The sequence below is a fragment of the Molothrus ater genome, chromosome 18 (assembly GCF_012460135.2).
Source record: "Molothrus ater isolate BHLD 08-10-18 breed brown headed cowbird chromosome 18, BPBGC_Mater_1.1, whole genome shotgun sequence".
In the NCBI taxonomy this organism is placed as follows: domain Eukaryota; kingdom Metazoa; phylum Chordata; class Aves; order Passeriformes; family Icteridae; genus Molothrus; species Molothrus ater.
The window spans coordinates 3,180,748-3,207,180 of NC_050495.2; the positions used below are offsets into that span (position 1 = coordinate 3,180,748).

Consider the following 26,433-nt stretch of genomic DNA (forward strand, 5'->3'; position numbering starts at 1 on the left):
CCATACTGCATCAATTTTGAGGCCCATGACTTTGCCACCCCCCCTTATGTTAATTTTAATTTTCAGTTTGGGGTACTTGTTTGTACCTAGTGAAGATGGGGCAGAACTCAAAATGAAACTTGTGAGATCGTTAACTCTGTGCATCACATACCTGCCCACGAGGGCTCCTTTGACCCAGAGATGTTACTGCTGTCTCAGGATTTATTATGAAAGTGCAGTGCTTGCTTTTGGAAATGCCCATTCATCATGACAAAAAGATTGCTCGCATTTTGTGCTCCTAAAAACCAAATATTTAAAAAAACAAAGAAGAAAGAAAATGGTAAAGGAAAAAAAAAAAGTTAAAAATGTTTTTTTATTTGCATAGTGCTAAAATAAGGTCAGCATCTGCTTTCACACATTTCCAACAGTGCAGACAGGCCTCATGAAGTGGAAATAGCAAGGCAGCAGATTGAGGTTTCTCATTTCTCTCTGGGCTGGAATAGGTGGAATAGGTTTGCTCCTCTGGCTGCTGCAGGGGTATTTCTCTAGGAGCACTTTGAGTAGAGGAAGTTGTTGGTGGCTTGGGCTCCGGCAGTGGCTGAGCACGGAGGCAGCGCCGGAGCCGAAACCGCCCGGACACGGGGCTGGCAGCAGAGCCCCTGCTTGGCACCGTGCCTGCCAAGGGCTCGGGCAGCTGGAGCTCACCTTGCAGTTTTCCCTCAACTTTGGCTCTTTTTGGTGGGTTTGGAGTTGCTGGCTGCTCCGAAGGGCTGTGTTTGGACTGTGTATTTCTGTGGAGCTGATAACACTCTGCTAAGTGCAATTTCCACACACCTTTGACCAGCTCACCTGCATTTTGCCCCATCTTTCTCAGTGTCAGGCAGTAAGTCAGGGAGATAGGAAAAAGGCTCTGAGGAGGGGAAGAGGAGAAACAAAGATGATCTCGCCAAGGTCGAGTCCTCTCTGTCTCACCTCCTTGCCTGCACCTTCAAGCATTCAAGGTGGGATGTCCTCAGGCTCACTGCTGCCCAGATTCCCTGTGCCACTGAGTGCAATGGCACAGAGCCTTAGGAAGAAGAGGGCTGAGCATGGTGCAGGGTGGGTGACATCAAGGATGGATGGGGTTTTGTTTTTCTGGGCCTTTGTTCTGTCCTGATCAAGGAATCTGATGTCTGCTGCTTTTGTGGGTGATGAGGGGTGGGAGTTGCTCTCTGACATCCAGATATTTTCCACAAGACTGTGCTTGGCAGTGAGCAGACATAGTTTTAACGTTATGTCCAGGCAGCCTGTCCTCCTCCTGTGGTGCAGGATCAACATGTGTTGCACACACCAGGGAGACATTCCCTGTGGAGCTGGGGAGGGATTGCTGAAGCAGGCAGCTTTTTTCCAGATTTCCCTTTTCCCAAAGGAGCTTGTTATTTCTGGTGCCTTGTGTATCCCAGGCAGAACAAAATACACTTATTTGAGGTGATAGCAGTGTTGTTTGGTGGAAGCAGGAGCTGGTGTGATGTTGGCACGTGGCTCTGGGGACTGTTTCCAGTCCTTGTTGCTAAGCAGTTGCCAAATGTGGCATTTTGGTCGGCAGATGTGGCTGAGAGTTTCCAGTGCAGATAATTGAAATATTGTCTTTGAAGGATGCAGATAAATGTGAGCAACTGTTATCATGGTGCTACAAGCATTTTGCTATTGTCAGGAAGAAGGAATACTTGGAAAATATGAAAATCCTTCATACTGCATGAAATTATTCAAATTGCAGTAATACATAAAGGGCAATCTACCAGTGGAATGTATGCCATGGAGACGTGTGTGAAGGGATTAATTTTGACAAGGGAATCTCAACAAATTTATTTGCTTGTTAATATAGTGTCAGGTGGGATGTATCTCCCAAATTACCTCAGAAAAGTGGTAACAGCAGATGGGTTTGCAAAGCTGAGGTGTGTTCCAGGTCAGTGGTGAGGGTTTGGTGGCAAGGGGCAGCCCAGCAGAGCCCTGATGGAGGATGGAGTCCTGATGCTGGGATTGATTTTAAATTCCCTGGGAGCTGGCATCGTGCTGGGGGCACCCAGCCTGGCTGCCAGGCACCAGCAGGCAGCTGTGAGCCCTGCTGGGTTGGATGTTCAGGCTTCAGCTTGAGGAAGTCTTGTTGCATGACTTTGTCTTGGGTTGTGGCTGGGGCACACGTGCTGCAGTCAGAGAAGGGTCAGTTTTTGCAGTATTTTTACTATTTTAACTGAGCTCTGGTATCAAGAGCATGGCATGGTGCAGTTGTGTTAGTGAGGCACAGCTTTAGGATCATGTCCAGTGAGATGTATTGATGGTGGTTGGTGATATAATGACCACTGTGCAGCTCTGGTGCTTCAAAAGGTGCTGAGGCCAAACGGTGCTAAGTAATAAATGATGAGCTGCAAACCACCACAGCAGCTGCTCCTGCAGAACTGCTTAAAAAATAAAAAGATGCCCATGCCTTCCAGCTGGCCACTGGATCAGTGAACAGGGCATGGAATGCATGAGCACAGAGCTGTGCTTGCCTGGTTTTGTGCCTTTCTCACAACTATTTCACAAAACTCTTTAAATAAGTAAAGTGGCTTTTTAAGGCTTCATAATATAACTTCAAACTAATGAACCAGTCTAATAGGAATGCTGCTTTAAAAATACCAATAAAGAGTGTGATGGAGAGGGGTTTAGCTGTGTCTGCTCAAGAATGGGCTGTGCTGCTGTGAGCTTCTGCAGGGCTTCACTCAAAGCAAAGCTCTTTAAAGCAGGTAGTAAAGGAGTGAGTAAAGAAAGTGTCACCAACATGAGGAGACCTAGGAGAGCCTGAGAGCTGGAGTGGTGGGTCTGAGGAGCAGAACATGGATCACCTGGTGCTGGCTGCTGCTGAAGGGCCCTGCCATGGACACGCTGCCCTTCACTTGAGCAGTCACCTGTGGAAGAGCTTGATTACAGCTCTGCTGCAAGAGAGAGCAGGAGAGACTTCAGACTGACTCATGAGTAAGCAAGGAAAAGGCACATCTTTACCTTTCCATGGCTGTCTGTGCTGTTGGGGGTTATTTCCTTTGGGTCTGCAGTGGGTGCCTTGCAGCAGCCTCTCAGCAGCTCCCCTGGGTCCCTCCTGACCAGCAGATTAGCAATGCTCAGCTCAGGAGCTGCTGCTGGACCTGTGTCCCACAAACATCTAATCCATTATTCACCCCATCTGCACTCCTGAGCCTGTGCACTATCCTGTGACAGTGCAGTGCACAGCTGAGTTTTGTTCTAAGTGAAAAGTGTTTTCGTGTGTTTGTTTAAACCTCCTGCCTGCTAATTAGGGGACAGGTGGGGGAAGCAGCACACTTTACCTCTCCTCTCTTTTTTGCATATTTTATGCCTGCACAAATGGCAGTGGGAGTGCAGCCCAGCTGGGGGTATTTCCACTCTGGTGCTTTAGAACACTTGTGGTTTTACAATTTATTTTTCATACAATGGGGATAGTTTGATAGTAAAAGTTTAGTGTCTTCTTGAAGGCCATGAGAAATGTTATGTCCTGCACAGGGATTATTTTTGTTAAGGGATCAGTCAGCAGTTGGCAGCCACTAGGATTATGTTTTTATCACCCAAAGGGAGTGGTAGGGGGAAAAAGTTGCATTAGGCAGGTTTTGAAAAAGGACAGCTTGGAGGTATTTCTTGCTCTTTGTCTTAGAAACAGATTTTTATTGTTTTAATTAATATGTTACATTCCCCAGTTGATGAGCCTGATTCTGTCCTCTCAAACTTAGCACTTAGCTAAATCTGAGTACAGCAAGAGAAGAAAAATCTAAGCAGGAAATAAAGCAGTGAAAAATTCAAGCTGCCTCCAGAGAGAAGAGAAATGTCACCAAAGGGGAAGAGTTTCTTGCTGGCCTCACCCTTACTTTTAAGGAAGAATACTCAGCTGCTGGAAATAGGCTCCTCAGAGTGAAGCATCTCCTGTGGTCTAGCAGGGTTTTAATGCATCTACTGCTTTGCTGGGAAGGACTTGTTAGGTTTGTGTTGTAATGCTCAGAAAATGAGGAGCTGCTAAGCTCATTAGGGTGCCACTCATGGCTTGTGGTCACTGCTGTGAAGGACTCCCAGCCAGGGAGGGTTTGTGTCTCCTGAGCCTCCCATTCCCTGGGGCCGCTCCAGGCTGTGTCCCAGCAGACCCAGAGCATTTGTGCCCCCTCCAGTGGGGGCTTTGTCCAAAGTGGGTAAATGCTTTTTGTCAGTCGAGATCCTGCAGGCTGGCTGAACCATCTTGTCTGCAGCAGTTTCTCTGGGAATTCAGAAATGCAGCAGATGTCCTATTTTCCTGTCTGGGGTGATGGTGGTGGCTGTGCCCAGAACAGAAAGCCACAGGTTTCCTTGTTTGAAACCATACCATGCAGCCACCATGACTGCAGTTAGGATGATAACAGGGTCCTAAAGACCTTATTAAAAGTGTTCCCTCTTTCAGGCATATTTCTTTTCAAATAGCTGGTGCTGGGCTAGAACAGAGAGGTGTGGAGGGCAGGTGGGAGTGAGCAGGAGAGCCTTAAAGAGTGACACTGATGAATAATCTAACAAAAATTCTTTTCTTTTGCCCATTCTTCTTCAAGACCCAAAATCCCTTCATTTCTGCCCTCCCTTCTGAGGAGACTCAGTGTTGCACAGGTCATGTTGGGACATCCAGGTCTTGCAAATGAAACCACTGTTGGTACTAACACTGAAATGCAGAGAGCACTGAACAGGACACTGACAGTGCTGCCATAACTGTGTTAGCCATGTGATTTCAGATACTCAGGGGTACAGTAGTACTGTGTAAAAGGGGAAGAGTATCACACTGGCCTAGTTGTGCTGATTAGAACTGTTTAAATACAGCATGTGTACAACCTATTCTTCAACATGCTGCTATCAGCTGGGGAGCTAGACTGTTTTCCATGCCTATCTCCTTTCTTATCACCTTCTTGGTGGCACGATCTGAATTCATGGCTCCATTTGACCTAAGGTTTGAGGGTGAGGTCAGGGGCTGGCATGTGATCTCCTGCCTGGCACTCAGCTGAGGGGAATCTGTGTACTCTGCACATGCAGTTATTGCAGGGTGGGTTTTTTTTGCTTATAGGTGGACTCTGATCTAATGTTGCCAGTTCCCTTTATCTTTGATTGCAAAGTACCTTCTTTAGAAATGTGAGTGCATTTCTGCAGACCAGTATGAAGAGCAAGACAGAGTTACAGAATCATTTGGGAATTGAGTTCTCTGTGTACAGTGTGATTTCTTCTGAATTCCTTGCTTTTCTTTGCATCTTTAGAGAAGGGGATGCTGCCTCGAGCTCTGCATCTTTTCTGTGTGGACAGACCTTAGAATGAAATAATAGCTGAGGTGCCAGAAAATGACAGAGGAGCCCATTGCATGTGTACCAGTGCCTTTCTGTTTTCAGAGAGACTATTCAGTTCCTCTGCTGGATTTGGCTGGTTAGTTCCCAGAACTCTGCATCACTGAACCTGGTGTCTGAAAAGGGCTTTACCTGGGTAAAGCCAGTCAGGCTGTATGAAAGTCTTTGGGAAAAGCAGAGAACATTCCCTGACTAATTTATCTGTAGGGGGTATTTTCTTCCCACTCTACCATCCTTTTATGCATGACTTAGCTTCCCAGCCGACTAAAGCCTTTGAAGTTAGATTGCAAATAGCTCTTCAGCTCTCCCTTCCCCCCATCTAAAATAGGGAAACCAGAACAACCATTGCTGTTGAAAGAGCCTGACTTGTTACATGGCTTCCCAGTGTTAACACCCCTCTCTTTTCCTCCTTCCTTTTCCCTACCTCCTCCTCCCCCCCATAAAGAAACCCTTTATTTCCCCCCCTTAATAAGATCTACTTAAGACTTGAGGGAAGAGGCCATGGTTCCATGAGATGGTAAATCCAATTTTAGGGTGTTTCATATGTGATGAAAAACGCCGTGGCCACATGACGCTGGCCCTGAATTGGCACACATCACCCTGCCAGTTCCGATTTGTGCACATAATGCAGGAGGCCAGCCTCACATGGGGCACTCACAGGCTGCCCAGGCCTCCCTGGGCTGGGCTGGGGGGGCCAGGTGCTCCCATCTCACACTCTCACTGTGTTTTGTGACCTGCCCAGTCGGGTGTTCGTGTCGGTCTCCACTCAGATCTCTGCAGTCTGGGTGTCTGGAAGTTTCCAGTGTCAGCCTTGCTGAATGTGGACCCCAAGGACGTTATGTTGGCCTCTCCCTGCAGACACCAGAGAGTCTGTGGTGCATGGGAAGCCCAGAGGTAATGTCTGGCTGCTCCAAATATCCCTTCTTCAGTGGTCTTGCTGACAGGAGCAGTGTAACCACATTGTATGCCGTGAGGTTTGCAGTTCGGAGCCTCCTCCTCTTGGGAGGGAGAAAGACCTGAATGAGCCATCCTCTTTGTGGATGGCTTACTAACAAACAGAGCAACCCCCTCCCCCTAGCTCTCTTTGCTAGTTCATCTCTTCAGGATTTCTGCTGAGGCAGATAAGGCAGTTGTTTTCCCACTGGTTTAATTCCTGGCTCTGAGGATTTCTGTCCTAGGAAACTCTTGCAGTGGGCTCTTGAAATCCACATTGAAAACTGGACTGTGGTGCTGTCTTGCCAAGAGAATGGACTTTTGAAAGTACTGAATGATGATTTAGTGTTCTCCCCTTAGGATTGCATTCCTCAAGTTACCTTTATTGTGGATCAGTAAGATCCAGAAAAGATCTTACTGATCCAGAAAGATCAGTTTACCTCAGACTGTACCACAGGGGCTTCCCATCTCTTTCTTCTTGCTTCACCTAGAATTGTCTGTCCTTCCCTGCACCACTTGCTGAATGAAAGTAGTTCTTAGCCTTGTGGAAATGCCTAGCATCTGCCTAGGGTGGGTGTTTCTTACTCCAGGATCTCTTTTGACTTCTGGAAGGAAGAATCTGTGCATCATTTCCTACAGCCACTGGAGATCTATGTACAGTCAAGTCCAGTACTCCTGTTCAATCACTGCATTAATTTTCTCCTATTTTTGGTGGGGATTTTTTGTGGACCATTTCATGCCCTGTGTCACATCAAGGGCTTTGCTTTGGGAAATACTGATTTAAGCTACTGCTCAGTTCCTTTCCGTGGAGATGTTGATGTTATTCCTCTGTCCTGCAGGGAGACAGGATAATCCCCTCTGGAGTCTGAAGCAGGGCCTTGAAGTGTCAAGCCCCATTTCAGTGCATGTGAAGGCCTGCAGGAAGTGTGGTGTGGATTTGCATTGAGGCTGGATTGCTCTTTGGCACTGCTGTCCATCCTACAGGAGTCACTTTAGCTTGTTTTGTCATCTTGATTCACTAGATTTTCTGATGATGGCCTGGGCTGTTGGGCAGCTGTCCAGCTCTCCTGCTGTCCTTAAAACAAGTCAATTTACTTCTGTTCCTGGTGTCAGGAAATACTGGAAGTGAGTGAGGAGACCTTTTCCCTTTGTAAGCATCAGCCCCATGTGCCTTCTCCTCTCAAAAGCCCCTCCTGCCCTACACTGACAGCCCAGTTGAGCTGTCATCCTCATCCTTCCCTGCATCCTTCCAAATCCCTACTTGTGGCATCTCCCCATGTGCAGGATGGTCTAATTAGGGACCAGCACCTGATGGAGCACATTGTGAGACACAAGACACAAGATCCCTGTCCCCCCTCTTCTGGGACCAACAGGGTCTTCCAGGGAATTCTCCCTCTATCCTTCTGTGGTTTGAGATATCAACTCAAAGTTCCCTCTTAGCCTTAGGAAGGAAAGTAAGAGGAGTAAATTGGGCTGGTGTTTGCAGTGCTGTTTGTTTACAATGAGCACTTGGATATTATTGTCACTTGTTTTACTTGTTGGGCAGCCCTGTAGGTGTGGGGAGTATTGCCTGTGCCAAAGAAGTGCTGCAAGTAAGTACCAGACCAAAAGCAAACCTGAGCCAACACTGTGTGTATTAGGTGGGACATTGTCATCACAGAGAGCTTGAATTCTCCTTTAGTGAGAGACACTTTGGCAATTGGTACTGGAGAAACCAAAGCATCCAAGGAGTATCTCTCCTTCTGTGAGAAATCCTTGTTCTGTTAGGGCCTTTTTGGTGCCCCTTTTTGTGGGACACAGCATTGAGTCCATCACTCTGATCTGTGTGTTTGCAGCCTTTGCTTTCCTTGAAGTGCTGTATAAATACATAACTATATAAAACCTTGAAGTCTTCTTTTCTAGAGATAGGATCACACGTGGCTGGAGATATTTTATAATCACTGATTTGTAATATGTAAATATTTCCATTTGCCAATTACCGAGCTGGGCATTTTATTATAGTGCAAACACCAGAAAGCTGTTCCAATTAGAAGCTGCTGTGGTTGCTCTTGTGGGCTCTGACTGCAGCAGGAGGACAGGAGCTCTCCCAGCTGCCCAGAGGAGGTTGAAAGACCTGACTAACCCACGGGGAGGAGGCAGCAACCTAATCCAGATTCAATCCAGGCTGCAGTGGTGGTGGGCTGGCCACCACGAGCCACCACAGGCACTCAGGACAGCACAGGGACCTGAGCAGGCTGAAAGCTCACCCAGGAAGGTGCAGGCAGCAGTTTGCTCTGTGTTTTTGCTGCTGGACTGCTGGCAAACCACCTGGAGTGGCTCTGCCCTCCTGTACTCCGTGTGTGCCAGCGAAGCACCGCCCTTGAGCATGTTCTTCCCCAGGCAGGGCTGTAATTATGGTTAGCAAAGTAAAAATACTTGTGTGCCTTGGAAATGAGGTGCCGAGTCTGCCTTGTTCTCGCCTGACAGGGCGAGGTGTGAATGCTCAGCAGGTTCCTCTGCCATGTCACTGTGTCACCGTGGTCTCCCAGCAAGACAAGGGGCTCCTCCTTGTGTGCTTTGCCTGGAACAGGGAAACTGCAAGCTAAAAGCAGATTACAGGTTAATAAAGCAATACTCTCTGGAGCCCTCGCTGGGTTTGCAAATTTTGGGCTGCAAGAAGTGTTTGGTATTTACTCTGTTAGCAGAGTGAATGGTGGGATTCTCTGGGCCAGACTTGAAAGGAGTTTTTCAGTGAAGTTGTCTTGGGGGAGGAGTTGCAAGTGTCTGGTTGGTGACCTCAGGCTTCATTTTTGTTCTGGATGGTGGCATAAGAAATGTGGCAGGTTTGAAATGTCTCATTCTCTTTAATGTGCTCTGCTGAAGGAGTCTGGGAAGAGAATTGTGTGTTAGAGAGTTTGAGCTGGTTTCACCCAGGGGTCATGGCTGTTTGCCTTGTCAAACACAGAGCACAGGCAGTGAGGAGCCTGGTGTGACCCCAGCGTGGGGAGGCAGCTGGAGTTGGGGTACAGGAGGTCAGAGGGACCCTGGAGTCTGTTCTTGACTTTGTTGGTGACTTGGTGTATGACCCTCTTCAGTCAGTTGTCCTCTCCTCCTCACCTCTGAAGGTTTTTCTTTCCCTGCTTTTTTGTAAGGATGAAGTGTGAGATGATCACTTGTGATTTTTTTTTTTCAACGCTTGCTTGGACTTAATCCAAAACCAAGTGATGACTCTTTAACCAGGTTAGGAAAACTTTTTTGTGCAAGAGTCCCTTCTTCTTTAAAGTTCTAGCTTTATTGAAAACCATGAAGGCTAATGCCCTTGTACTGTGCTGAATGCCATCGATCCTGCATTTCATTATTTTGATGCACCAGAGCTCAGCCAGGTAATGCCAGAGTAGTTGCTATGTTCAGTGGCACAGTTCCCTACCTCAAATATAACTTGGTACCCAGCAGAATGTTTCAGTGAAATGAGCTGTAAGCTGATGGTGTTCAAAACGTGTTCTGAAATTCTGAGTAAATTCTTTTATCAATGGCATTTTAGAAAGAAATGGAAGTTTCTCTGCCTGTAAGAAAGGTACTGAACAACGTGCACAGTGCAGGTCCCAGTCACTGCCACGGTGTCAGTGCTCCTCTGGGTCAGGGGATGGAGCAGCCTCCTCACATCTGGAAGCTGCCAGGTCTCCATACAGATGTTAGGATGTAGTTTCTTATCTCTGGAATTAACATTTGCCTGCAAAACGCTGGGTATGGCTCTGAGGTGGGATCGATACCCTGCAGCCAGTGGCTCTACCCTGTCACTATTCCAGCTGATGGAGTGGCATCCCAGGATGTTCCCTCACTTCACTTAAGAGTCTCTGCACACTCTGCTGGTGTTAAAGGTGGCAATTAACATTTTGGGTGAACAGTGAATGAGGCCATTTATAACCAGTTACGCTGACATGAATCTCTCCCAACAAATTTGCATCATTAAGGAACCTTTGGAAAAATGTGTCATGCGTATAATTAAATACCTGTTTTGCTAACTCTTAATTTAATTAATACAAACTAAAGATGGCAGCACAAATTAATTTAGCTGGAAATGGCATTTCTGTCAGTGGGCTGAGAGAGATTTTCTGGTGGCATTGTACCAGATGACCTCAGAAACAGACAGGTGAACTCTGGGACTGATTGACACAGGTGTTTTTTTTACAGTGATGGCTGTGATATTCCCCTCCATCTATGTCATCTATCAGCTCACTTTTTTCTGCTTGTGAGAGCAAAGAGGGAGGCCAGCTAGAAGGCAGTTTCTTTGAGAGGACAGCACAGGTGCCTTTCAGCTCTACCCTGAGAGGTATTTGGTAGTAACCATAGTAAATCCAGGTTCAGGCAGGTGAATGAAAAGAAATTCAAATAACAGAAGATCTTTCTATGTCTCCCCTTGCATTTTCTATCTGTACCTTGATGTCTTTCACTTGGTGCCTACCTTTTTTCCCCTTAGATATGAGCAGTTACAGGAAAGTCATCTGCTTTAAATATTCGTTACTCTTAACTTTCTTTCAAGAGTTCCTTGTAGATGATCTTTTGGTTTGACCTCTTTCCTAACCTTGTGATTCTTTTCCCCCTACCCCCTGTGCCTTTTCTGATCCTTTTCTCCCTGCCATTTAATCTCCCTCTCTCTCCCTATCCATCTTGTCTGGGATAAAACTGGAGCACAGACTGTGTGCACTGTGCAAGTGGAGGTGAGCTGAAGCCCAGCGTTGTAGGAAGGAGGGAATCTGTTGTTGCTTCCTGTTGGCCCATCTAAGCACCAGAAGTGGAAAAAAAAAGAAAAATCTTTTAATCTTTCAAACACTGGTTATTGCTTTAGCAATTCTCATTTCAGCTTAAGTAAAAATTTAGGTGTGTATGGATGAAGGAAGCTCTGTGCCCTAAAGCATGGAATCCTGCTAGTCCTGCCACCTCTCTGCAAGTTCAGGACTGGCTTTTTCTATGTGATGTTTCCTTCAAGAGGGAAAATCAGTCCCGTTTATCAGGCAGGACTCCAGTCATTGGTACTGAGGCTGATGAGAGGCTGGTGTGGATGGCAGTGGGCTCTGGATGATGGGCAGGAGCACGCAAGTCTGGTGTGGCAGGACTGGCTGGGACAGGCTGGGGGCTGCTGGTGCTCCAGGCTGGGAGGGTGGAAGGTCCTGCAGGAGGCACTGGGGAGAATTTGGCTTCACACTGCTCAGTGCTGGTCTCCCCTGAGGCCTCATGGGGTGACTTTTCTCCATATCCCATCAGATGAGATGAATGTGAACTTGGAGCTGATTTTGTCTGTCTTTGGTAGCCTGAACACTCCTGGCTTTCTATCGTGCGCCAACCTTCAGCATCATCCAGCGTTTGCAATTGGAGCCAGTGCTTTTAACAGGGCCTTTTGTGTTCACTTACTGAAAACCAGGGTCTGTTTCACAGGAATCTTGTTTACACCTGCCACAGCCGTCCTTTCTGCTCTTCCTCTGCTCCTTTCACTGGAGCTGCAGTGGTTGAAAGTGCAGAATGTCCTTTTATATTCCCCTCCATCCTCGGCGGGATGTGACCGCAATAGAGCAGCTGGGGAGAGGATGCAGGGTGTGAGACCCACTGAGAAGTGTGAGCCAGATGTGGGCAGCTCAAGGGCATGATACAACTGGCCTTTGGAAGGACTTGGGTGCAATGGGTTATCACCTCTACTTCTGTTTTAGCTGTTCAGTTTAGGGTTTGCAAACAGCCCTCGGAGTCCTCCCTGCATGCACAGATGCACTAAAGTGACTCCGTGACTACAGGAAAGTCCCCTCTCCATCACCATTACCAGGGGCCAGTAGCTCTTGCTCAGGGTTTGCCAGGTGAATGGTGTCTCCTGCTGGGCATTTGGGGCACTAGAACTGTGAGTGGCTTTTTGGGGGTGACCCAGGCGCTGCGGGAGGCGCTGAGTTGGTGCTGCAGCGCAGGAATGCGGGGAAGCCAGGGCGAGGGGAGGTGCCAGGACTGGAGGATTTGCACAGCTGCTGCTGCAAGCCTCGTGCTCAGCCTGCTCTCTGGTGGTAGCTGCTGTAGCAGAGATGACCTTTGATAAAACGGGAAACATTTGGAGTGATTTGGATAGTTGTGGTTGCTCAGTTTCACACAGTGACAGTTTGTAGCAGAGTCAACTCAGCTGCTCCTGCCTTTGTTTGCATACGCCAGTAGGAAATTCACAGGTTAAGAATCAAATCACAGCGGCTTCAATGTGAAAACTGCCAACAAAGTCTGCTCCTCAACAGCTCTTCCCAGAACTTCCAGGTTCTCCAGTGTCTGATACTGCTCTTTCCTTTCACACTGGGGAGACTGTTAGGAGAGCAGACAGAAGAGGCACCTGCTGGCACGAAATGTGGAGCAAACAATAAATATCTTTGAGATCTACAGTGAAATTTGGCTGATAACAGCCAGCAGGTTCCAAAACTCTTGCCAGGATTGTGACAGAGAGAGGCACTTGATGGAGATCTCTTCCTGGCTCCCAGGGCAGCGGGAGGGCTCTGGCCAGGAGCAGCATCCCTGCTGTGCCCTGGGCTGGGGAGCACGGGAGGGAAGGTTCTTCACTGCCATCAGCAATGTGAGACATTTGTTTGGAGGTTACAGGGACCTGTCCTGTCTGCTGTCATCACTCTAGTCCGAGATCAGCCCCATTCATGTTTCCTAGATAAACTGTCACCCTGTGGATGTGTCTTCCAGCAGTATTTGGTTACTGTATTTCCTATCAGGGATGTGACACTCGTGCATGTGGATTCTTGGTGCTGGAGACACCTTGAGGACTGAAGTGCCTGTAGGACACAGTGTGCAGGTGTGACCATGTGCTGTTAAGGATGGAGGTAGTTCCTGAGACTTTTCTTTTGTACAAGACCTAATCAGGCAGCTTTGAAACTTCAGAGCAAGCTGGCACCCTCTGTTTTAATCCAGTTTCCATCCCTTTGGCAGCAGAGGTTTTTAGCATTTTCTACAAGTCTGTATTTCTTGTGTCTAGTAAAGTATTCATTTTGTCCGAAAACACAACATGGGCTATGTCTTTGAATCCTGGCATTTATGACTTTGATGTTTAAAAGCAATTTAACCACATTTGGGGTTCTTTTTTCCCATGTGACTTGCTGTGGTCTAGTCAAGACAACTTTTAGTAGCAGCAACCTTGTGGAGATACTGTGTTTCCACAAATAGAGGTTAGGAGCTGACAGCAAATGAGCCAGAGATTATAATTAAAAAACAGCAGAATTATTTGTGCATGGAAAAACTAAGGAATAAAAACTTATGGTGTAATGTACCTAGGAGTACTAGATGCAAGTAAGAGATAATGTATCTTGCAGTGAAGGATGTTTGGATTGTGTGCATTTCACCAAGCCTGGGAGCAATTCCTCGTGCTCCATAGAAGCTGAGGGTTTTGTTCAGTTGGTGCTGATGCTCTTTTAGAAAGCTTTTACCTCTCTGATTCCTGAGGTCTGACACGGAAGAGAAAAGCTTCAATAGGCACCAGCTGCACAGTGGGCCCTGTCTTTTCAGAGCATCGCTCGCTTTTCTCCGTTCCCAATTAAAATGTGTGTTAAACTTAGCTTTTGTTTGAAGCAGCCCAGCGCTGTGGTATTTAATGTAAAGAGAATGTGCTCGTCACCTTTTCTCTCTCTTTTGTGGCAGGGTCAGCATTCCTCAGGGGAGGACATGGAAATCTCTGACGACGAGACCAACCCTGCGCCCATCACCAGCGCGGAATGTGCCAAAACCATTGTGGTGAACTCCTCCGTCAGCAACACGGCCGTGATGGCCCCGTCCATCCCCCCGCTGCCACCACCGGGATTCCCTCCTCTTCCTCCTCCTCCTCCTCCTCCTCCACAGCCAGGCTTCCCCATGCCCCCTCCGCTGCCCCCACCACCGCCGCCCACCCACCCGGCGGTCACGGTGCCCCCGCCGCCGCTGCCCGCCCCGCCCGGGGTGCCCCCGCCCCACATCCTGCCCCCGCTGCCCCCCTTCCACCCCGGCATGTTCCCGGTCATGCAGGTGGATATGATCAGCGTCCTGGGCAACCAGTGGGGCGGCATGCCCATGTCCTTCCAGATGCAAACTCAGATGCTGAGCCGCATGATGCAGGCGCAGAACACGTACCAGTACCCGCCCTTCATGACGGGCCGCATGCAGTTTGTGAATCTCCCTCCCTACCGCCCGTTCTCCATGGGAGCCGCTCTCGCCCGCGGGCAGCAGTGGCCGCCTCTGCCCAAGTTCGACCCCTCGGTTCCACCCCCGGGCTATGAGCCCAAGAAGGAAGATCCCCACAAAGCCACGGTGGATGGAGTCCTCCTGGTCATAGTGAAGGAGCTGAAGGCCATCATGAAAAGGGACCTGAATCGCAAGATGGTCGAAGTGGTGGCGTTCCGGGCGTTTGATGACTGGTGGGACAAGAAGGAACGTCTGGCAAAAGTGGGTTTTCACATGCTGGGTCCTGGGGAGAGCTGTTCTTGGTGCTTGTGGCCAGGGTGTGGGGTCAGCGGGGGTCTGGAGCTGACTTTAAATAACTCAAACCCCTAAATTTTCATGTACAAGAGGAAGCTGAAGTTTAGCTCCGAAAAACTAAGGTCAGATGCAAGAGGAGTGTTTGAGACCACCAAGCCTCTGTCTTGTGTTCCCCACTTGGTACAGTGAGATTTGTGGGTATTTCCTGTTCTGCCCCCTCCCCAGCGCATGTACAAGGCAGCAATTAACTCAAAAGCTGAGCATTGGCCAAATACACCAAGAGTTCCAGGGATTAGTTGAGAAAACAGCTTTGCATGAATCCTCTGATCCTTTTCTCACCCAATTTGAAGTGTACCTCAGCCAGCAAGCAGCTCTGTGATCTAAGGTGTGGTGAATTTGTCACTACCTGAAAAAACCTAACACTGCAGAAAGGTTAATGCAAGCCTCAAAATTACCATTGCAGTGAATAACTGTAAAAATAACAAAACAAACCACAACCTGCAGGCAGGTCTGTTTCAGATGTCAGTTTTCAGAGCAGTATCCTCACCACCTGTTTTTGTAAACCAGTTGCATGTTAACTCTGGTGCCTGGGAGAGCTCCTTGGCTTTCTGGAGGGGTTGGTCATGCTGCTGCTTAACAGCTGTTTTGTGACAGTGTAATTTACTGTGGCTTAGAGCTGGCTGGCGTGACGTGCAGCAGAAACCCCGTCCCTTCCTCCTGACTAATGCTCAGAGCTGTTCTCCTGCCAGCAAGCGTGTGCTGACAGTCTTGGAGGAGGCTCGTGAGTTTCCAGGGCAATGAAGGAAACAGATCCAGCAAATAGTTGCAAAAACAGCAACTGAAACACTCAAGAAATTGTTTTAAACCAGACATTTGTGGTGAAGAAGCAGAAGCAAGTTGAGGCAGATCTTCAGACTCTCTGACATCCCAAGTTATGGCTGGATTTGGGGTGTTCTTCCCTCACCTGGGGTTTATAAGCCATTTTGGGAAGGGAAGCTGACTGTACCACAGCAGCTCACCACAGTCCTTGCCACAGGTTATGTTGGATGTGAGCAGTGTAATTGAAAATATGAAATTGCTGCATGGAAAACCACGTGTGCTTTCTGTCCAGGAACAGAGATGCCAAACCATTTCTGCCCCAGGGCATGTGTTACTGTTGTGTGCAGAAAAACCTCATAGACTTCAGAGCTTTCTGCTGGGCACCCCTGGCATTGGGGTGGGACAGGATTCCTTCTTAGGCACAAGTTGCCTGCTTTTGCAGAAAACAAAATACGAATATTCAGCTTAAACTGAGTATTTAACTGTACCTTCCCATTGCTGGTGTCTGTCTGTGTGTGGGGGGGTTACTGGGCTCCTGGGTGGCACCTGGAGGTCAGTTCCCCATCACACTGATTCTGGCTGCTGTATTCCATCAAAGGCAGCTGATTGATTGATTGTTTGATTGATTAATTCCAGCTCTGGCAGCTGAGTGACTTCCAAGAAGCATCATGCCCTAGGTAAAGGATGGGAAGGCTCAGGGATAAATCCGGTGTCCTGGGTCAGGCAGGGTGGAAAATGTGTGGGGTGAAAGCTGTGAAAGGAGCAGGTTGCAGCAGGGAAGGCAGCACATTCCATGGACCTTTTCTGCCTGAGCTAGAGGAAAGCTTTCCTTTATTCCCAGCTCTAGTGGTGGGTTTAGGTTTGAAAGTTTGAGTAAGATGCATTAAGCAGAGTGCCAGGAGTAACCAGGCATCCTGGCCACAGAGTGCTGCTGCTTGGATTCCCTGCTTGATATTCCCATTAGTCTTGTTCCTGATTAGCAGGAGAGCTTGTGCTGCCTCTTGGTGATTACAGCCCACTTCAGCCTGTGAGCTCTGGTAGGGTGTGCAGGAGAAACTGTTTGGGCTGTTGTGCCCTGGGCTGATGCAGGTGAGTGTCACCTCCAGTGCCCCTGCCTTGGGCAAAACATGATGTGCCACCATGTGTGACATTCTCCTGGCTTGTCCACCTCTCCACAGCTGCAGAGAGCTGAATTCCTGCTCTTCCTTCACACCTCAGCTCTGGTGAAAAAGGATTTGTGGAGGCTGTGTGTCTATTTTGTAGACCTTTTGGTGTTTTCCCTAAATATTTTGCTGTTCCCAGGACTGGAGCCTTCTGACAGGTTTTATGGACTAGGGCTCTGGTTGCTAAGGAAACACAGGGATGTGTGTGGTTTTTGATGCACTATATTTGGCCTTGCACTCAACAGAAGGAAGGTGTTCCCAACTGGAAGGTCTGGAGTTGCTTTCAGTTATGTGGGTTAGCAAAGGAAGGTAGATAACACGTAACACATTGTTGGGCTGACTTGCCTAAAGCACACTCAAGTTATTTGTATTATTCTGTGCACCTCTAGTTCCTTCCAGGTGTGGGGCACCTTCAGATGCCCTCAAAGAAACTGATGCCTGGGCAGGGCAGTGATATTTCCCAAACCTTGCCTGTTTAAATGGTTTCCAGACTTTGTGTCCTTCCCAGGAAACTTCCCCTCTCAAATGTGCCTTCTCTGTTGCAGGCCTCTCTCACTCCAGTGAAGTCTGGAGGAGAAGTGGAGGAAAAACCAAAGCCAAAGGATCGAATGGCCTCTTGTCTCCTGGAGAACTGGAACAAAGGAGAAGGGCTGGGCTACGAGGCCATCGGCCTGGGCATCGGCCTACGAGGGGCCATCCGCCTGCCATCCTTCAAGGTGAAAACAAAAACTCTCTTCCTTGTGCTGACATCCCCCAGAGGAGCCTTAGGAGGACAGACCTCGCTAGGTTTGTGCCCCAGAGCCCTCAGGCTGTTCACCCCACCCTGTTCACTCAGGGGGTTGCTTCTGACCCCCCAGGACCAGAGCAAGGACCCTCTGTTCCCTTAGCTTTTCATCCTCCCCTTGTGTGAATTGGCTGTAGAGGATCTCCCTGCTCTGCAAGGGACAGGGGACATTTGCCTGTCTTTAGGACACAGCATTTCAGCATGATCATAAAAATACATGCATGCTCATGGTGCTTCACACAGTTACTGTTCTGGTTGGAATCTCTGATGGTTTGGCAGCTGAGTCTCACCTGAAGTTTGCTTGAACTCTGTCTCCTCAGAAGCATGGGGTATCCATTTTGAAAAGCATCTGCATTAAAAATTAAAAGTATCTTAAGTTTGGGGTAGGGGAGTGTAGAGGGGCTTCCCTGAAATTATGGTTTTTGAACACAGAAGGTGCAAGTAAAGGTTTGGGATGAGAGATTCTTCAGTCTCTATTTAGAGTAAAACTTGCTTTGAGGTTCTTTAAGATGCCCTGGGCTTAGGCTCTCTTTCTGTTCTGCTACAATCTCAGACACATGGATTTGTCAAGAGTTTTCTCTGTCATCCCCAAAGTACCTGGTGATGACATGCACCATGCTGGTACCCAGGGTGTTTTCATGCAAATTGAAGGGGTAGAGCTTCATTCAGAGTGAAATTCTGTTTGCAAGCAAATGAAGAGATCAAGAGCTGGGAAGTGACCCTTGGTTTCTGCTGTGACCACAGCAAAGTATAGAAGTGGCAATTTGCTTAAGAAGTTGATTTCTGCTGTTTCTAAACTTTCAGAAATGCTAATTGTGTCTTTTGTTCAGGTGAAAAGAAAGGAGCCACCTGAAGCTGCCTCAGCGGGAGATCAGAAGAGAATCCGGCCTTCTACTTCTGTGGATGATGAAGATGAAGGTTTGCAAATTGCATTTGTTTGAAACCCAGGAGCAGATGCAAACCCCACCAAGCTGAATCCTTTAAACTTCACAGCAGTGTGCTCACTTACAGTTAAACCCAGAGTCAAGGATCTGAGCCAAACCCTGCTTCTCACAGAGCTCTGATCAGCTGGGCCATGGCCCCTCTGGGTTCAATTATCTGAAATTCACTGGTGGGAACTTTAAGACCCACATTTTAAGAATAACTCTCAACCTATTTTAGCTGTGCTGGGCCCCAGCAGAAGGAGCTCAGATGGGTTCATGGGCTCTTTGGGGCGTGCTCACAGCTCGCTGGGGTGCGGTGGGAGGAAGCACGTAATGGTTTGCTCTGCATTTGATTTGAGAAAGAAACCAAAGTTACTTGCCAGAGAAATCTGTTTGAAAATATCTTAACATTATTTCCTATTACCAAGGAAGAGTAAAGAGGAGACAAAGCTTTGAATACCCTTTGTTTTGCACATGGGTTCATGTAGAAGTCGATTCAGATTAACAAGTGGTTTTGAAGCCAAAAAATGAAACAAAAAGCATTAAATTCAGGTTGCCTGTCCTGACCTCACTCATGCTGCATCTCCTGTCTGCTCTGCCTAGGGAGTGTCAGCTTTGGCCACCCACATTTTGCCATCAACATTCTTCACTGTGACAGCAGCAAGTCCCTGTAAGCCTGGGGACCCTCACACCACATGGGCACATTGCTCCTACTTCCATCTTCCCAAAGAAGAAGTTTCCCTTATGTAGTTAACTCTTTCTGTCCTTTCCAAGGTATTTGATGGTAATTTCTGTTGCTTTTGCTCCTCAGAGTCGGAGAGGGACAGGGATGCTTCTGATACAACATCTGACCTGTCAAAGAAGGATGCAGAGGCTGTGGGGCTGCGGCGGCGACCAGCAAGGCCACTGGAGCTCGACAGTGAGGGAGAGGAGGGAGATGAGACATCAGGGAAAGAGGAAGAGTCCTCCTCAGAGAAGGAAGAGGAGCAGGAAGAAGAGGGAGCCTTAGTGAAAGCAGCACCTGGCAAGGTATGTTGGTGTGAGGCTGCAGTTTCAGTGCTGTCATTAAAAGGGGGCCTGGTAATGCCAAGTGCCAAAGTTCCCTTTTCTGGGAGATGAGTGCTCCTGGTGGGGTCTGTCTGTCCTTCCAGAAGTGACCTCTGTCAGGTCACTCCCTCTTCAGGTTCTCTGACAGCCTCCCATGAGAGTCCCTGGTGCTTACTGCAGCCAGGGACAGGCCCAGGCACTGTTCATTTTTGGCAATCTTTCTTGCAAAGGAGGAAGAGGAGGATGACGAGGATGAAGATGATGACGATGAAGACGATGATGAAGATGAGGATGAAGATGATGAGGAGGAGACAGGCATAGACACAAGTGACAAGGAGGAGGAGCAGGACTCCGAGGAGGGTAAGGAGCTGCAGTGGAAGCAGTGAGTGTCACCTTTGGGTCAGCTGTGGTCTCCTTTCTGCCTTTGTGAGCCGATTTTGTTACTTGTGTACCTCCTTTCACTGGGCAGTTTTACACAGTATAATGCACAGAGATATTTTTAATTAATACCTGTGAGGTTTCCATGATCCCTCAGTCAGTGGGTCCCTTTAGAGCCCTCCAGTCCCTACCTGATCTCAGCCCAACCCAGCCACAGGGGCACTGGTCTCAAGCCCAGCTGAATGTGTTCTTGTTTTGTGAAACAGGAGTGGCTGGGGGGAGAAGGGACCAGATTTCTGAAAAGGGTAAATTGGCTGCTAATAACTCTGTCCTATCAATCAGTTCCTGCTCAGGAAGGTGGTAGTTTCCACTTTTTAAGGCCATGTGTAAAGGCAGCAGAAAATCTTAGTAAAAGATAAAATACACCAAGAGACCCAGGTGGGAGGTGCCAGGCAGCACTACCACCCCCATGTTGTTTGGTGATTGTTGTAAGGGACAGGATTTATAAATCTCTGCAAAAAGAAGTGAATTGGGAGGCCACCCCTTCAAACCCACCTGCTGCTGGTGATGCTGTTTCCACACAGGGGAAGGGATATTTGCCCCTGATTGATTATCAAAGGCAGAAAGCAGAGCTAATGGCAGTTTGTTCTTGCAGATGTAGCAAGTCCCTCATCTTCCAAGGCTGAAGCTGAATCATCTGATGAGAGTGAGGACTCCTCTGAATTCGAGTCAAGTTCAGACTCGGATGATGAAGATGAGGAGGATGATGATGATGATGAAGAGGAGGAGGAAGAAGAGGAGGAAGAAGTGGCTGAAGATCAAGGCAGAGAAGCCATGGTTGCTGAGCCAGAGCAGGAACCTGCTGGTCATGAGCTTCCTGATGATGAGAGGGAGACTATTTTGGACCTGTATCCTGTGGATGACTACATGGATGCAACAGGCTTGGGACTTGCTGAGCCAGCTTTGGCAGTGAAAGATGAAGGCAGTGAAGAAATCAAGGCAGGGGATAGCGAGTGTGGCCAAGTCCTGGGGGCTTCTGTTGCTGCTGAAACTCTGAAACATTTGGTTATGGAAAGAGACCAGGAGACAAAGCTTGCACTCTCTCCCATCTGTAGGCCAGGTATGCCCTTCCACGTGCTTTGGAGTTTTGTTATGTTTCCAAGTAAATTTTCTCCCAGTATCCAATATATATGGGTTTGTATTTCCCTTGCTCTCTTTCTTCTTCCAGTCTTGGCTCTAGGCTAGGGATTATCTGTACAGGGAAAGAGGTCTGTGCTGAACTGTCCTTCCTAGTAAGGAGCTTTACATGAGCCATCTGCTACTAAAAATACTGTGGTTACTGTATCCAGAATCTTATCCTGGGCCAGTTTAGTTGGAGTCCTAGAGGAACTGAACAGTTGTCATCATCTGAGGGTGACTGATCGGGTGGAGTGGTGGCTGAAGCTCAAGATAGAAAAGCCATGGCTGCTAAAACAGAACAGGAATGTCACTACTGGCTCTTTTTGGTTTTAATATTGAAGCAGTATGTGACAGGGAAGCTGCATGGGGCAGGTGAGTGGAGTCTCAGAGTTTTCTATGGTTCCTAATATTATTTGTGGGTGGTTTTGTCACCTATTCCTTTTAAATGAGTGATACTCAGTAGTTTTCTGGAAGAAGGAAATTGTCTTCAATCAATACAGAGTTGTACTTGAACCAAGGAAATTGGAAACCTTTTACTAGAACAGGAGTGAGATGCATAAAGCTTGAGTAATTTGGCAACTGAGGGAAATCTAAAAGTTAAAATTGGAGCCAGCAGGGAGGGCACATCTAGTGGGGCCTGCTGTGGAGCCTTGGGCAGCTCTGGTGTCTGAGGACTGGGCAGGGTTTTGCCACTTGGAGAGCTGGAAATCCAGTCCCTGCACAGGGTGTCACTCCTTGGCTGCTGCAAAATCTGAAAGTCACAAAGAGGTAAAATGTTAAACTGGGCAGGGCAAAGAAGAACTGGTTTTGCATGAATCCTTTCTAGAACAGGTCAGTGTGCTGAAAGAACATAAATTTGGAGACACCTGCATTTAAGCAACTTGACATGTGTAAGGAGCTTTCCAGGTAAGCTGTGGGAACAAACTCAAACTGCAGCATTGTTCTTGAGCAGCCCAGCTCATACAGGAGTTGAAGGCTCAGACCCTTCTCCAGCAGCCCTGGTTTGTTCAGCACAAATGGGGAATGCCTCCCTTCCAACTCTCCAGGCATTTTCACCTCCTTTCCTTCTCCCACTTGAAAATGTTATTTTGAGCTGCCTAACAAGGTTCACCATTGATTCCTTTTGGACCTGGCCCTAAGTGGGTAAATAAACTCCAGACAAATGAGGCTGCTGCAGGGAGAGCAGCATATAAATTGCCTCATTGATACCATCTGAGTGTGCCTTCATCCATTACAAGGGCTTCCCGTTTGCTTCATGTGTTGTTCAGGAGTGTTCTGCTATTCCCTTCACCATTCCCTCCTTGGAGAGCTGAGGGTGCTCCTTGGCCTGCAATTAGTTGAGTTCCCACATTAGGAAAGGTGATGGCTCTGGGCTCTGACAGCTCTCCTCCAAAGCCCTCACCCCACAATCCACTCCTTCCTTTAATGTCTGTACAAAAGGTTGTCAGGGCTTTTGAAAGCAGAGAAACCTTCGTTCTGGTCTGTGTCGTAGTTAATCCTCAAATTAATAGTGTGGGTTTTTTATGGTCCATTAGGAAAGTGTGTGGTAGTGTCTAATTACTCTATACTTTGTGCCTCCAAAATGTAAAGCACTGGAGTTTTAAAGCCTCCCAGTGGAATTGAGCTGTATTTTAATTGTGGCATCTTGAACATGCCTTTACCAGCGAGTGGCAAGCAACCAAGTGGAGGCAAAGCTCCTGATTCTCCTCTCTGTTCCCCTTTCAGAGGAAGAGTCCGAACCCACTCCCATGCTGGAGCCAGAGGTACAGGAAGGTCCAAAGCCTGAATCTCAAGATGAGGAGGCGTCTCTCTGTATCTCTGCTCCAGGGGGAGTCTTTGGAGAACCTCTGCCCAGCAAAAGCAGCTTCTTTGGCAAGTCTGAGGAGAGCAGCTTGGAAGGCCGAGTTAAAGCCAAGCCGCCGTCGGCAGCGGAGGAGGAGGAGCGGCTGCCGCGCACGCCGGGGCGGGAGGTGATGATCCACTCGGACACTGAGACTGTCCTGCTGCCAGCCCACAAGGTGCCATCCTCCATGCTTCCCTTGCCATCCACTCCCGGCAAGGAAGAATCTTTAGTCCCTCCAGAAAAGTTCCCTGAACAATTAATGGTGACCAAAACATCCGTGGAAGAGGAGATTCCCAGGACTCCCGGGCGGGACATTTTGCCCAAGTCTTCGCACCCCCTCACGAAGTCGCAGAGCACAGACACTGTTCCAGCCACGCCAGGAAGTGATGCTCCCCTTACAGGAAGCAGCTTGACCCTCAGTTCCCCTCAAGTCCCAGGGAGCCCCTTTTCCTACCCATCCCAATCCCCTGGCATTAACAGTGGCATTCCTCGGACTCCTGGGAGAGATTTCAATTTCACGCCTACTTTCCCAGAGGCTGGTGCTACCATTCCTTGCCTTCTGCCTGGCAAGAAACAGTCAGAGGATGAGCTAGAAGAGAAAACCTTTAAAGAGCCTCTTGGTGCTTCCCTTACTATCAGCATGAACAGTGTTCCTTCCCCTATCCCCTTTGCCAGCCCCCCGCAAGCAGATTTCCACATGGACATGGCTTTGCCACCTGATGAGCCAATACCTGTAGCAGCCCTGCCGTGCATGCATGGAGATGGAAGAATGCCCATCGAGGAATGCAAGGCAGAAGTAAAACCTGGTTTGCTCTCCCCAGAAGTACCCCCTGGGGCTTCTATCCTTCCTCCCCCACCACCACCTTCTGTTCTTCCCAAAAGGAGGCCGGGTCGGCCGAGGCGGTCCCCACCTTCTGTCCTCTCGCTGGATGTGTACTCGGGCAAAACCATGGAACCTCCTCCCATGCCAGTGGCCTTGGTGGAAGGTGCTGTGGGCAAAGAGCTGCTGAGCGGACATCCTGATGCCTACTATGGACTGAAAGACCCTGAAGCCGTCACCCTGGACTTCAGGAATGACGGTTTCCACGAGAAAATAGCAGCTGAGACAGTTGCAGAGAAGCTGCCATTCAAGGAACTGGAGAACCAGTGGAACGAAGACTTCAAGGAAGAGGAGGCTCATGCAAAGCCCAAGCGCCAGTGGCGGAGGCAGAAGAAATCTGAGGAGCTGCCAGTGATCCCTTCCCCCGAGTATTCCCCGCCCCAGCCGCAGTTCAGGCCGCGCTCCGAGTTTGAGGAGATGACCATTCTGTACGACATCTGGAACGGCGGCATCGACGAGGAGGACATCAAGTTCATGTGCATCACGTACGACCGCTTGTTGCAGCAGGACAACGGTATGGACTGGCTCAATGACACCCTCTGGGTTTTCCATCCTTATATCCTTTCTCGTGGTGTTGGCAGCACGTGTGAGATGCACGGGAAGTTGGTGGGAGAAGCGGTTGCTTACAGGAATAGAGATTGCTTGGATGAGCAGGGAATTTTAAACTGTTTCATTCTCTGAAGCTGCAATACAAAAATACTGCAGAAGTGGCTGTTCCTGCTGCACGTTCAGTCTGGAAGTGCAGGGACAGTCTGTAGGCACCTCTTCTGGGGAGGTTTCCTTCCTAGTTTGAGAAGCTTCTGTCTGCATGTAACCAAACTTTTTTTCCAGCTTTCCTGTGGAATTTCTAGTCTGCACACACAGAGCTTTCACTTGGAATTAAAACTTGCTGTAAAAATAATCTCACCATCTGTGCCCAAAACAATGAGTTAGTGGTTCTAGCAGCTTTAAGTTGCTTTGAGGTTGAAATACTGATAAAATCAGAGCTTTCTAAGTGGCACATCAGGGCTGTGTGTGTGCAGCCACCAGTAGTGTTCTCCAGACCAGAGCCTAAAATACTGTTCTAAAAACCTCAGAACTCTCCAGTACTTTTTTCAGGAAAGATGTCCAGGTTTAAGTGTTGAAGAAGACAAACATACCACCTTGTGTGTTGCTAGAGATTGTGTGAAGTTCAGATATCTTCATCCCATGCTTCCTGCAAGACAGGATAGCAAAATCAAAAAAGCCCAAACACCTAAAACAGTCAGTGATAGCTAACAAAACCCATAGTGAAAATAAATCTCTTTCCCTCTTGATAAGGATTATATTGTAACAGCAAAATCATGTTCACTGTTTAAGCCACTTCCATATCACCTTGAGTTCGTGTGTCACACTGCATGACAAGTGTGAAAGTACCTGCAGGCTCACCTGCTTTGCAGCCAGCCCTCAGCACTCTGGTTTTGAGGCTGTCACCTCTTGGTTTTTATGGACCCTCTGCTTCAGTTTCCTGGTGTCAAGGATACCTTTGCCCTCACAGGAAGCATTTTTGGGTCAATCTTGTTTGTTGTAGCTTTCATGGCTGTGTTTGTGGGGTGAGCTGGCAGCAGTACAGCTCCACTGTCCTTCCAGGAGCCAAAGCCCTGAAGGTGCCTTCAGACCTGAAGGTTTGTGATGTGTGTCTGAAGGAGCTGATTTCCCAAGGCTGCTGAGAGCAGCATCTCTCCAAGGCCTTTGGGCTGAGCAGCATCTCAGTAGTAATGTTATTTTTTGCAACCCCACAAAACCTTCCTAATTTTCCAGGCTCCCAGTGTTAGCTCCATGCAGCTGTAGCAAGTTTAGTCTGATATCCACCTCTGGCTGTGTTTCTCCTTAACCTCTTGCCACCTACCAGCTTTTCTACCCCCAAGAAGAAGAAGCGGGATGACGGCATGCGGGAGCACGTGACGGGCTGTGCACGAAGCGAAGGCTACTACAAAATTGATAAGAAGGACAAACTCAAATACCTCAACAATAGCCGAGCTTTTGCAGAGGAGCCTCCAGCTGACACACAGGTGAGGAATCCAGCTGTGAATGGGGTTTGGTTTGGCACTGTCACACACAGCAGGTGCTTCCTGCCTTTTGGCAGGGAGGGAGAGGGAGCTGTTGTGTCTCCTTGATTGTCCTGGGGTTGTGTGGGAAGTGCTAACGTTTGATGTCAGGTGTTCTGTGGTGATGTGTTGTAGCACAAGGGGCTGCTCACTGGGAGCCTGCAGGGTGTTGTGGGTCAGCTTTGATCCCCCATTTGTCCTCTCAGGGTATGAGCATCCCTGCCCAACCTCACGCTTCCACCCGGGCTGGTTCCGAGAGGCGATCAGAGCAGCGCAGGCTCCTCTCCTCCTTCACTGGCAGCTGTGACAGTGACCTGCTCAAGTTCAACCAGCTCAAGGTAGATACCCCCTGCTGCAGATCCTGGACCTAGAGACATCCTTTCCCGTTCTGTGCTGTGACTAATTCAGGGTTGGGTTTTGGGGTGTTTTCTTCATGCAGTTCCGGAAGAAAAAACTAAAATTCTGTAAGAGCCACATTCACGACTGGGGCCTTTTTGCTATGGAGCCCATTGCAGCTGATGAGATGGTGATAGAGTACGTGGGTCAGAACATCAGGCAGGTAAGCTGTGGCTGAAATCTGAGAAAAACCCAGCCCTGGATGAAATCCTTCAGTATGACAGCAAGGGCT

General features: G+C 48.4%; 1 protein-coding gene across 1 annotated transcript in view; it reads left to right on the forward strand.

Annotated features, from left to right (window-relative positions):
• SETD1B (SET domain containing 1B, histone lysine methyltransferase) overlaps window positions 1-26,433 on the forward strand; it is a 47,881-nt gene that overhangs the window by 15,704 nt on the left and 5,744 nt on the right. The window contains exons 7-16 of the mRNA XM_036393218.2: window positions 13,914-14,690; window positions 17,251-17,421; window positions 18,320-18,407; window positions 19,224-19,441; window positions 19,690-19,819; window positions 20,493-20,957; window positions 22,742-24,295; window positions 25,603-25,769; window positions 26,012-26,143; window positions 26,245-26,364. Coding sequence (XP_036249111.1) covers window positions 13,914-14,690; window positions 17,251-17,421; window positions 18,320-18,407; window positions 19,224-19,441; window positions 19,690-19,819; window positions 20,493-20,957; window positions 22,742-24,295; window positions 25,603-25,769; window positions 26,012-26,143; window positions 26,245-26,364 — 3,822 coding nt within the window. The remainder of the gene's footprint in view (window positions 1-13,913; window positions 14,691-17,250; window positions 17,422-18,319; window positions 18,408-19,223; window positions 19,442-19,689; window positions 19,820-20,492; window positions 20,958-22,741; window positions 24,296-25,602; window positions 25,770-26,011; window positions 26,144-26,244; window positions 26,365-26,433) is intronic.